Here is a 13,171-nt window from a genome sequence, read left to right on the forward strand (position 1 = left end):
CACCGTCTCAGGTCTAATTTCTAAGTCTTTGATCCATCTTGAGTTGATTCCTGTGTTAGGTGAGATATAGGGGTTTAGCTTCATCTTTTTACAAATGGCTAGCCAGTTCTCCCAGCACCACTTGTTGAAAAGGCTGTCTTTTCTCCAGCGTATGTGTTTGGCCCCTTTGTCAAAGATTAATTGACTAAAGATGTGTGGGTTTGTTTCTGTATCTTCTATTCTAATCCACTGGTCAGTATATCTGTTTTTGTGCCAGTACCATGCTGTTTTTACTACTATTGCTCTATAGTATAGTTTGAAGTCTGGGATTGTAATGCCTCCTGCGTGTTTCTTGTTATTGAGAATTGCTTTGGCTATTCTAGGTCTTTTCTTTCTCCATATGAAGTTCATGATTGATTTTTCTAGGTCTCTGAAGAATGTCACTGGTATTTTAATGGGAATTGCATTGAACCTATAGATCAGTTTTGGCAGAATGGCCATTTTGATGATATTTATTCTGCCTATCCATGAGCACGGGAGATCTTTCCATCTTCCAAGGTCTTCTTCTATTTCTTTTTTTAATGTTTTATAGTTTTTGTTGTAGAGGTCTTTTACATCTTGGGTTAGGTTTATTCCTAGGTATTTTATTGGTTTTGAGGTTATAGTGAATGGAATTGTTGTTTTTGTTTCCTTCATTGTGGATTCGTTGTTGGCATAAAGAAAGGCCACTGATTTCTTTAGGTTGATTTTGTAACCTGCGACTTTGCCGAATTTGTCGATCAGCTCCAGAAGTCTTTTGGTTGAGTTCTTTGGGTCTTCCAGGTAAAGGATCATGTCATCTGCGAATAAGGATAATTTCACTTCCTCTCTTCCTATGTGGATTCCTTTGATTTCCTTCTCTTGTCTGATTGCTGCAGCAAGAGTCTCAAGGACTATATTGAAAAGGAGAGGTGAAAGTGGGCATCCTTGTCTTGTTCCTGACTGTAGCGGAAATTCTTGCAGTTTTTCCCCATTCAATATAATGTTGGCTTTGGGTTTGCAGTATATTGCCTTGATGATGTTGAAGTACTTTCCTTCTATCCCAATTTTTTGCAGTGTTTTTAACATAAATGGGTGTTGGATTTTGTCGAATGCTTTTTCAGCATCTATTGCTATGATGATGTGGTTTTTGTTCTTGGTTCTATTTATGTGGTGAATAACATGTATTGATTTGCGTATGTTGAACCAGCCTTGTTTTTCTGGGATGAAACCGACTTGGTCGTGATGAATTATTCTCTTGATATAGTTTTGAATGCGTATAGCTAGTATTTTGTTTAGAATTTTTGCATCTATGTTCATTAAGGATATTGGTCTGTAGTTTTCCTTTCTTGAGGTATCTTTATTTGGTTTGGGGATTAATGTGATACTGGCCTCATAGAAGGAATTTGGAAGAGTTCCATCTCTTTCAATTTCCCGGAACGTGTTATGAAGTATTGGTATTAGTTGTTCACTGAAGGTTTTGTAGAATTCAGCTGGGAACCCATCTGGGCCTGGGCTTTTCTTTGGTGGAAGAATTTTTATTGCCGTTTCTATTTCTTTGGTTGTTATTGGTTGGTTTAGGCTTGCTATGTCCTCTTGGTTGAGTGTAGGAAGGTTAACTGTGTTTAGAAATCTGTCAATTTCATCCAGGTTTTCAAATCTATTGGAGTATAAATTTTTAAAGTAGTTTCTGATAATGTTTTGAATTTCTTCACTATCAGTGGTGATATCTCCTTTTTCATTTCTAATTTTGGTAATTTGAGTTGATTCTCTTTTTCTTTTGGTTAGGTTGGCCAGGGGTTTATCAATTCTATTAATCTTTTCAAAGAACCAACTTTTTGTTTTATTGATTCTTTGAATTGTTTTTTTGTTCTCTATTTCATTTATTTCTGCTCTAATTTTGATGATTTCTCGTCTTCTGCTGGCTTTGGGAATGGATTGTTGCAGAATTTCTAGATCCTTGAGTTGTTTCATTAGGTTCTTTACTTGGTGGTTCTCCATCCTTTTTATGTGGGCACTCAATGCGATAAACTTTCCTCTTAGTACTGCCTTCATGGTGTCCCATAGGTTTTGGTGGGTTGTGTCTCTGTTTTCGTTTGTTTCCATAAATTTCTTTATTTCTTCCCTAATTTCTGCTCTTACCCATTCGTCATTTAGTAGTGTATCATTCATTCTCCATGAATTTGAATACTTTCTTTCGAGTTTCCTGTTGTTGATTTCTACTTTTATTCCATTGTGGTCTGAAAAGATGCATGGGATTATATTACATTTTTTGAATTTGCTGGTATTTTCTTTGTGTCCCAGGATGTGATCTATTTTGGAGAAGGTTCCATGGGCTGCTGAGAAGAAAGTGTATTCTGTAGTTCCTGGTTGAAATACTCTGAAAACGTCTATTAGGTCCATTTGGTTTATGGTTTCCTTTAGTTCTAAAGCATCTTTACTCATCTTTTGCCTCGAAGATCGATCCAGTGGTGTGAGAGGCGTATTAAAGTCTCCCAGAATTATTGTATTTGGGTCTACTTGGGATCTTATGTCCAGAAGGGTTTGTTTTACGAATGTGGTTGCACCCACATTTGGGGCATAAATATTTACTATCATTATATCTTCTTGGTGTATTGTTCCTTTTAATAAAAGGAAGTGCCCTGATTTGTCTCTTTTGATGTGTTTTAGTTTAAAGTCTGTTTTGTTGGATATCAGGGTTGCTACCCCTGCTCTTTTTCGGTCACTGGTGGCATGGTATATCTTTTTCCATCCTTTCACCTTCAACCTGTGAATGTCTTTGGCTGTGAGGTGAGTTTCTTGCAGACAGCATATGTTTGGATTATGTTTCCTAATCCACATTGCCAGTCTATGTCTTTTGATTGGTGAGTTAAGTCCTTTGACATTAAGTGATATTATTGAAATATGCTTTTTGTTTTCTGCCATTTTGTGTTCTGTCTACTCTTGGGTGTTGTGATCTTTCTTCTTTACTTAAATGGCCCACTTATTAACTTCCTCGCTTCTCTGATTCTGGAGTCTGCTTCTTTTTTCTTCCTTATGATTTATTTCTTTAAGAATTTTCTCTAGTGTTGGCTTTGAATTCATGAATTTTTTGAGATTCTGTTTATCCTGAAAGACTTTGACTTCCCCATTGATCTTGAATAGTAGTTTTGCTGGGTAGATTAATTTGGGCTGGAAGTTATGTTCTTCCAGGGTCTGAATCACGTCATACCAGTCTCTCCTAGCATTCCTGACCTGGGTTGTATAGTCTGGGGTGATTCTTATTGTTTTGCCTCTATATGTCACCTGTCCTTTTGTTCTCACTGCTTTTAAGATTCCTTCCTTGGCCTCTATGCTGGTCAATTTGGTTATTATGTGGCGTGGAGTGGTTTTTCTTTGGTCCTGTCTCAGTGGAGTTCTGTATGCCTCCTGTACTTGAAGATTCAAGTCTCTTTCCATATTTGGAAAATTCTCTGAGATTATTTCCTTGAAGATATTACATATGCCCTTGGTCTGTACCTCTATCCCTTCCTCAATGCCTATTATCCGTAAATTAGGGCGCTTCATATTATCCCATAATTGCTGGATGTTTAGGTTTTGTTGCTGTAAAGATTTCTGTATATCGCTGACTGTGTTTTCGGTTTGGGATGTACTGTCTTCTAATATTGATATTCTGTTTTCCATTTCATCTAATCTTCCAGAGTTTCTTTCTATTGCTGTCTTCATTTCACTTATTGCCTCTTTCATTTCATTCCAGACCTCTTTCTGATTCTTTTTTAGTGTTTCTATTTCACCTTTAACCTCCTCTATACTTGTTTTAAAACCTTTCATCATATTGAACAACAAGATTCTGAACTCCCCTTCTTGCATTTCTAGTAGGTCAGTATTCGTGATTTCTGCTGTCTCTTCATAACTCCTGGTTCTCATATTTATAGTGTTCTCTGTCCTGTTTTTCTGATTTCTACCCATCGTTCGTGAGTAATGTGTTTAGTCAAATCTTAATATTAGGAGTTTAGGAGTATCGGCCAGTCAGCAGAGCCTTTCCAGTGTTGAAAGTGGGTGATGTGGGAGGAGCTGGGGTGATGGGTAAAGGAGTCAGATTAGGTGGAGGATATGTTAGGTTGAGAAGGACTTTAAGTATGATAAAGTAATAACTTGCTATGAATGAGAGAGAGTTAACTACTAGGACTCTTGTTGTTAGTAGAGTAGTTATGGATATAAAAAATACTTTGAGTTTTAAACCATGAGGTATATTATGGGGAAAAGTTTTGGGGGAGAAATGTATGTAGGTTAGTGTGGGAAGGTTTGTAAATAGGGATGCTGGTAGGAGCAGACAGACATAAAAAAAAAAAAAAAAAAAAAAAAAGAATCCCCTCAAGATACCAAGACTATTATGTAATCCAAGAAAAAGGAAGGTAAACCAATCAAAGGAGGAGAATGAAAGAAAAGGAAGGAAAAGGGAAGAAAGAGGAAAAAGGAAGAGGAATAAAATAAAAGGAACTAGCAGCCGTGTGAAATAAAAAAATAAGGCAAACTATCCAATGTATATATATATAAAACAACAAGTTAAAGTAAGAGAAGTTTGGATTAAAAGAAGAAAAAAAAAGAAAAAAAAAAGAAAACAGCAATAACCATACTAAAACAAAAGCACTTTAAAAGCAAAAGAAAACATAACATCCACATTAAAAGTAAAACAAACAGTCCTACTTATTTACGCATATGGGGTCAGGTCCATATAATATGTGTGTATCTGATTGCTTGGTAGCTTTCAGGATACCGTCCAATGTCTCTTAGTTTTCTTTGTACTCTATTTTTATCTTCTTAAGTCACTCTGGGTGTTTGGACACCTTTTTCTCCTTTAGCTGCTTTAGGTTTATGTGTCCGGGTGTCTGGTTTCACTGTTATTTGATTCTGTACAGTTCACAGATTCTGCGAAATTCTAACCTGTGGTCAGCACATCTGCACTCACCACCCTCGCCTCCAGCCTGTGCTTCCCTACAGCAGGGGTGGAGAGTGACTAAAGTGTAATTGGCACTTCCCCCTGAGGTCCTGAGCAGATTTTGTGGCCCGATGGATTTTCTTGTGTCTCTGGAAATTCCAGCTGGGCTAGCCAGGTGTGGTCCCAAGATGTGCCCTGGGCAAATGAATGCTGGTTCCTGGGTGGCCACACTTACTGCCAGAGCTCTGCCTATTCCAAGAGTGCAGGCTGGATGCCCTGTTAATACTGGACCCTAGTGAGAGTGGGTGCAGCTGTCTATTGCTGCTGGTATGTTCTTCCAAGGTGTATTGAGCTGTGTTCTCACTTAGAACTAAGCATCTGGCTACCAGGAGGTTGGGAATACCCCGCGGTGGGCCAGGGGTGCAGGGTAGGTGCTCAAGGGTCCAGTGTGCGGTGTCCAGCAATGGTCTCTGCGTCCCGCGGGACGTAGAGGCTGGGGGTGCCCCAAGGAGATTTCCGGGCCTCCCAGTGCTTTTGCAGCCTGGAGGGTAGGCTCTGGCAAGGTGGCAGGGGTTAGCCACAGAAGCAGGCTCCAATTTAGGAGGGCAGTGTACAGGCACTGATTACTAGTAGGGGACAGGCAGGATGCGCGAGGAGAGTGCTCTGAGGCTTGAGCCCGTGGTGGGGGTTTGAGACTGCGACTCCGCACACGCTAGGACCCCAGTTACTAGGGCGCCCTCAGGTACCTGTCTTGGTGCAGGAATCCGTGTGAGTCTCTGTGCCGATGTGATCCGGTCGCTGGTGGGCAGACAGAGTTCTGGTGGGTGCTGCTCGCTGCTTAGGATGCGGTCCTAAGTCCGTTTTTATTCCCGGATTATCTTGCCGTGGAAATATCGGGCAGGCAGCTCCTTGGACAGCTGCCAAAGCAGCCCGCGGCTCAGCGTTCCGGTCCGCGGTCAGATTGTATCTGAGCAGGTCCCGTGTCCGATCTTTGTTCTTCTTGTTCAAGTTCAGGGTTCCGCCGAGGTACAGGATGTGTTTTGGTTCCTGGTATGTATTTGTTTTGTTGATTTAGACACTGCTTTCTCAGTATTTAAACTTTATTTACTTCAGCTACTGAGAGGTGCAAGGAGAGAGAGAGCGGAGGCCGTGTGTCCTCAACCATGAATCACCCTGAACTCCGCAACCGCAGGGGCGCTCAAGCCCACGTCTCACACACGGATGCAAGGAGAGAGAGAGCGGAGGCCGTGTGTCCTCAACCATGAATCACCCTGAACTCCGCAACCGCAGGGGCGCTCAAGCCCACGTCTCACACACGGATGCGGCTGCAGGGCGCTCCTCCAGCCAGTCCCGGGGGTCCTAGGTTTTAAAAATAATACTGTGATATATTTAATGAGTATGTAGAAATCAAGCTTTGTTGAAATTATTTGAAATGTTCTATTAAAAGAAGATCAAAACATTTTTTTACCCTGAGAGTATCTGAAACTCAAGTTCCCCTAAGTTAACACAGAGGAGAAGCAGTAATTAATATCAACTTTCATTATGCATTTATTTTTGAAGTCAGTTTCCTTTCTTTATTTCTTTGTGAATTGTAAAAGGTTTTTAAAAAGTTGTCATTAAGCTTAATTTTTAATCATGAATTTTAAAAAACAATAACTTTAGGAAATCAAGTTATTTTCTTTGTAGCCTAACTTAGAATAGTTTTATCTGCTTCATGCATTTCTAGTTTTGCCCATTTATTTTTTAAAGCACTGTAGCAACCATTTTTATAAGGGATTTTTTTGGGTAGAAGGAATATTTGTGTTTGCGAAGGTTAGCAGAGGCTGGCTGTGCTGGAAGTGACTGCAGTGCCTTTTGATTATTCATGGACAGTAATAGAAGGCACTTAAAAAGAACAATGAAATTGCTTATTTTTGTGATGGGCCATCTGTTGAATTGTTTTGTGCAACAATTGCACAATAGTATCTATGTCATATCATTCTATTTTCAACAGCAGCTGATTATGTCTCACTGGCTACTTGTCCTTATTTCTAAAGTCTCATGACCATTTAAAGTCACCTTTCCAGGGACCTTTGCCAGAAAGGTATTAGAAATAGAAAACAGCCTGTGTATCTTCCCCCCCCCTCTTTTTCCCTCTTTCTGTCCTTTTTTGAGGGGGAGGGGTGGGTGGCAGCAGGAGGAGGGAGCTGGTCATGTTCTAATTAATTAGACTTCCTAAATGTTGAGGACAATTATCTATGCTTTCCACCTGTAGTTCCATAAAAGAAGTTAACATAGAACCATTTGATAATTTGTGTAGAAATGATAGGCTTGCAAAAAAAAAAAAGAAGTCAAGTTTAAAAGACTGTTATACAGTCTTCCATGCTTTTAATTATGTACTCTTTTCTTCATGATGATAATTAGAATTTTTCTCTTGGAATTCACTTCCATCTTAACAAAAATGAGCCATTAGCAAATTTGTTAGAGCAGAAGTGAAATTAAAATAAAACAAATGTGTTGTTGTCCATAGGTCACTGACATTGCTGATGCCATGATTCTCAAACAGCTTTTTGAAAATCTGTTCAAGAACGGGGTCGTCGTTGTGGCAACATCCAACAGACCACCGGAAGGTAAAACCAACATTGTGCTAGCCTCATCCAATTAGGTGGAAACTAACAAGCTTTGAAAAACCCTTAATTTTATACTAATTTTATTGTGTTAATAAATTAAATGACATTGCTGATCATGTTTTATAGCTGGTTTAAACTGAAAAAATCAAACTATTTATATTTGAAAAGTGTTCATATTCTTAGTGAATTAAATCCAGTTGATCTCCCATGTTGGATATGGTTGCTTTTTTTCTTCTGAATATCAGTATGTTCTGTGTGCATACAAAAAACTACAAGCTTTTCTTACTGCTTTTTATGGACCACAAAAGTAACTCAATGAAATGAAAGCTGAAAATTCAAATTAAATTCTAGAAAGAGAAAGCGTAATTATATAAATAGTTTCTAATGCTTCACCTAATTTATCATTCTTTTGTGCAGTCTTTTTTTCCATTTTGTGTATACAGTGCTGAGGATCAAACTTAGGACCTTGTGTATGCTAGGCAAGCATTCTACCACTGAGCTATATCCTAAACCCAATTTTTCAGTTCTAAAAAAGCACTTGTAACTTATTAAGAAAATGTTTTAGAATTAAAATACAAAAGATATTTAGAAAAATACAGTAAGTTAAAAATCATTCAGCCCTACATGTGGTCAGGTCAATGTTATTTATTTATATAAATAGGTTAAAGTTATTTATAATTTAAATTAAAATAGTATATATTTAAAATTTAATATAACATTAAATATGTTTCAAATATCACATATTAATATATCATATTTAATATGTTCTCTAAATATTTTTTGTAGTACTGGCAGTTGAACCCAGTGGCATTCTACCTCCGAGTTATACCCCAGCCCTATTTTTTTTTTTTTATACCTTTGGAAACAGGGTCTTACAAATTTGCAGAGGCTGTCCACAAACCTGCAATCTTTCTGTCTCAGCCTCCCAAATACAGGGATTACAGGTGTATGCCACCATATCTGGCTACAAATAATATTTTATGAGAGGCTAGTGTTAATATCTTTATGCCTAGAGTGCTCTTTCCCCAGATATCTGCATGTTGAAATCCTTACGTCAGTCAAGTCTTATCTCAGAAGTTACTTTCCCAGGGAAGCTTAGACTTACCTCTCCACTTGAAACCACACACAGCTCTTTTTTTTTTTTTTCTTGATACTGCTTTCTCTTACATTGCTCTGTTTTTCTCTTAAGAACCCACTTTATATTTTTCTTATTTATTATATTTTTGTCTTATTGTCCTTTCCTTTTGAGTATGTAAAACTTCATGAAGGCAGCAATTTTTATCTCTTTACTTGGAGGTATTCTAATCACATTCTATCAATGTTATATCATGATACAGTCATGCAGTTGGATCTCAGCAAATAATCTTAGAGTGAGTATTGAATGGATGCATGTTTAAGAAGGATGTCTCTGGCTGCAGTACGCAGAGTGGGCTGTGAGGATCAGGTGTTAGTGTTATAGCAAGGAAATCATTCAGAATACTATTGCAACAATCCTGAGGAGAGCTGATGGAGCAGTGGCGTGGAGAAGCGTTGTCAGGGTCTGGGTATATTTTGTAGGTAGAGACTACAGGATTTACTGATGGAATGGATATGAGGAATGAAAGAAAACAAAGGAGATCAAGAATGTCTTAAAGGTTGTGGGCTGAGCAATTATTAGAAGGATGGAGCTGCTATTTACTGAGATGGGAAGACTGCAGGAAAAGCAGGTTTGGGTAAGGCGTGGAAGTAGGAGTCTCTATGATGACAGGACAGATGCATAGAAGAGTTTCAGGTTTTTTTTTTTTTTTTTTGGTGGTACTGGGGTTCCTGGAAGCCCTTCTCCAGGCTACACTCCCAGACCTATTTTATATATTTTTTTAAAGTTTTGAAACAGGTTCTCTTAAGTCAGCGCGGCTGGCTTCAAACCTGTGCGATCCTCCTGTCTCAGCCTCCCAAGCGCGGGGATTACAAGCGTGCGCCACCACACCCGGCAGACTTTCAGTTTTGATGAAAAGGGTTGTATTGGAAATATACATTTGGGAGTTATTAATCCTAAAGAACGTTAGAGAAAGAAGCTCATGATGTAGGAGGAAAACCAAGAGAATGTCAAATGAGGGAAATAAAAGTGGTTCAAAAGGATGGATAGTCACCTTTGTTAAATGCTACTATGAGGTTGAAATAAATTAAGTATTGACCATTGGAACTAATAGCATGGACTTTATTAGTGAACTTGAAAAGAGCATGGAATAATATGAGCTTTCTTTTTTTATAATAAGCTATGCCACATCAATGACTCACATGTCAAGATGTTACTGTATAAGCTGCTGTCAAACTAAGTCCCTCTCATTCTGTGTTTGTGTGGTTGATTTATTTTTCCTCCAACATTATATATATACACAGTAGCTTTATTGTGATATGCTAGTATTAGCAACCCTGTGAGCCAAGGCAGTGAGGTTTTTTGTGTGGCTTTTTTTTTTTTTTTTCGGTATCGGGGATGGAACCCAGGGCATTGTACCTCCAAGCTACACTCCCAGCCTTATTTTGTAGTCTTTTCATTTCTTTTTTTTCATATTTTATTTTATTTATATGTGGAACATATTGAAAGTGATGTACATTTAGATTATGCTTAGTGCCCTCTCCCCCCTTCCCTTTCCCTCCTCCCAAAAATGAGTGCCCAGGTTAACCATGCTATATTCATACTTTTTACGCATATTCACTTGTAGCGCCTGCATTGATCAACCTCAGCCTTCTTCTTCTACTATCCTTCCATTCTAGATTTGCTGAGAATTCCCCTCCATTATCTGGAATCCCTCTGGTCTTACCATTACTCTCTAGCTTGGGCATATTAGAGAAAACATATGTCCCTAGTCTTTTCATTTCTGAAACAGGGTCTCACTGAGTTGTGAAGGGCATTGCTAAGTAGCTGAGGCTGTCCGTGAACCACATTTATCTGGTCTCAGCCTTCCGAATACTGGGAATACAAGCTTGCGCCATCACACCCAGCCAGCAGTGAGCATTTTAACATTAGATTATCCATTTAGGTGGAAGTGAGGTTTGTCTCTACTATACCTGACATGCTGATATAACAATGTCATCAGTATTACCATTAGACATCCATTGACAAAGCTGTGCTTATAAATAAAAAGGAGCTAGAACAATCTTGGAAACCCTCACGCAAAGATTGCTGAAAGGAAAATTATACTTTGCTGCTGAGGAAGGACAACCACAAGAAGAGGTTAAGGAACATTTTGGTGCTCATAGTTTTGTGGGAGTGAATACAGTTACTGGTCTACCAAGTAACCCCTACCATTTTAGCATGCAGAAATTAAGCGAGAGCAGCCCTTCTGGGGAAAACTGAAAGTTCAAGATGCAGAATTGCAGGAGTAGGAGCCGGGGATGGTGGCACACGCTTGTAATCCCAGCATTCGGGAGGCTGAGACCGGAGGATCGCGGTTCGCGGACAGCCTCAGCTACTTAGTGAGGCCCTCTGCAACTCAGTGAGACCTGGTTTCAAAATAAAGAATAAAAAAAAATAGGGCAAGGAGTGTAGCTCGGAGGTAGAATGACCCACCAAAAAAAAAAAAAAAAAAAAAGAATTGTAGGAGTAGGATTTAACTTAAAGAATGCCTTTTCTAAAGGCATAATTATATACCATGTTTATTAGCCACAGCAGTTGTCCTAATAATAATAACTATTATTATTATTATGTGTGTGTGTGTGTGTGTGTGTGTGTGTGTGTGTGTTACTCAAGATTGAATACAAGGGCATTTTACTTTTGCACTATACTTGCAGTCTTCCTGTCTCTGCCTCCCAAGTACTGGGGTTACAGGTGTGTACCATCATACCTGACACTGATAGCTTCTCCTTTCCTTTCTTCTTTCTTCCTTCCCTTCCTTTCTTCCCCCATTGTGTGTGTGTGTGTGTGTGTGTGTGTGTGTGTGTGTGTGTGGTACTGGGGATTAAACCCTGGGGAATTCTATCTCTGAGCTATACTCTCAGCCGTATTTTTTATTCTTTATTTTTGAAAGAGTCTCAGAGGGCTTCACTAAGTATCTGAAGCTGGTCACAAACCTTCTATCCTCTTTTCTCAGCCTGGGACTACAAGTGTGCACCTCCATGTCTGTTCTTCTTTCCGTTTTTCTTCTTGTATTACTGGGAATTGAACCTAGGGTCACTTTACCACTGAACTACATGCCCAACCCTATTTTATTTCTTATTTTGAAACAGGCTATTGCTAAGTTGCTGAGGTTGGCTTTGAGCTTGTGATCCTCTTGTCTTAACTTCTCAATTACTAGGATTACAAGTATGTGCCAACATGCCCAGCAATAGTTTCTTAATATATCAACTATATTTATTTCAATTCAAAAGTCAGAAATATGCTTAGCAGGGCAATTGTGGAGGCATTTCTATTGTAGTTATGAACAAGATAAGGCTGACAATTTTCACTTTTTAACATTAAGCTAAGTTACAGACAAAAAGATTATGACAACAACTAAGGGAGTAACAAGGAGAGCCAAGCAAAACTATAAACTTTGACTGCAGAGGAACACCGAGATTATACATTAGCACTCCTTGTTAAAGATTGTGTAAACAATTGCCAGGTGCAGTAGTGCATGGCTGTCATCCCAGCAGCTTGGGAACTGGAGGAAGGAGGATCACAAGTTCAAAGCTAGCCTTAGCAATTTACTGAGACCCTGCCTCAAAATAATGATGATGATGATGATGATGATGATGATGATGATGATGATGATGATAGTAGTAGTAGTAGTAGTAGTTTGGAGATGTAGCTCAATGATAGTGTCTCTGAGTTCAATACCCAGTATTAGGGGGAAAAAGGTGGAAAACAGCCTCCTTTTAACAGACAATCTACTAGAGCAAAGAGAAGTATATTTTAGAAAAGTTCTGTTTTATATTCTTTAAAAATGGGGAAAATAATCCGGGCGTGGTGGCACACGCTTGTAATCCCCATGCTTGGGAGGTTGAGACAGGAGGATCTCACAGGTTTAAAGCCAGCCTCAGCCACTTAGTGAGACTCTGAGCAACTTAGTGAGACCCTGTTTCTAAATAAAATATAAAATAGGTCTAGGAGTATAGCTCAGAGGTAGAAAGCCTCTGGGTTCCACCCCCAGTACCACAAAATAAATAAATAAATGGGGAAAACACAATGCCAGTCTCAATGTCATGTATGGGAGGAGGGAGGGAGGGGGGAGGGAGCAGAGGGAAGCCCATCAAACGCTGTATGCATGTATGTCACTATTTCTCTAAAGTACATTATGATGTAAAACTATAATGTACCAATAAAATTACATAAAAATAAATATGTCCAAGAAAACAGGCTTTGTTTGTTACAGAAGACCTAAAATGAGAGAAGATAACAGATTGAGCTAAAAACTTATTTACTGAGAGATCATCTGAAATAAAAAATCTAAATGAAACAAGATGAGATTAAGTTAATTAAATCAAATCAACTAAAATGAGCATTAGAAGCACTAAACTATAGAACTGAAACTACAGGAAGTGAAATCAATGCTATAGAAAAACTGACTTAAGCTGACAGCATATAGGAATAAAAAGATAGAAAAGGGAAAGAAATCCCTTAGGTGAATGAGAACTTATTATGACCTTATTGAAAAGAAATGTTTAAAATGAGAAAATGGATGAAAACAAC

General features: G+C 38.7%; 1 protein-coding gene across 2 annotated transcripts in view; it reads left to right on the forward strand.

Moving 5' to 3' along the window:
- Positions 1-13,171, forward strand: part of AFG1L (AFG1 like ATPase) — a gene marked incomplete at both ends in the record, with an annotated part of 206,104 nt that overhangs the window by 76,776 nt on the left and 116,157 nt on the right. For both annotated transcript variants that reach the window (XM_080700611.1, XM_080700612.1), the window contains one exon: positions 7,425-7,524. In XM_080700611.1, coding sequence (XP_080556737.1) covers positions 7,425-7,524 — 100 coding nt within the window. The remainder of the gene's footprint in view (positions 1-7,424; positions 7,525-13,171) is intronic.

The sequence above is a fragment of the Muscardinus avellanarius genome (assembly GCF_963383645.1).
Source record: "Muscardinus avellanarius genome assembly, chromosome: 8".
Taxonomy (NCBI): Eukaryota; Metazoa; Chordata; class Mammalia; order Rodentia; family Gliridae; genus Muscardinus; species Muscardinus avellanarius.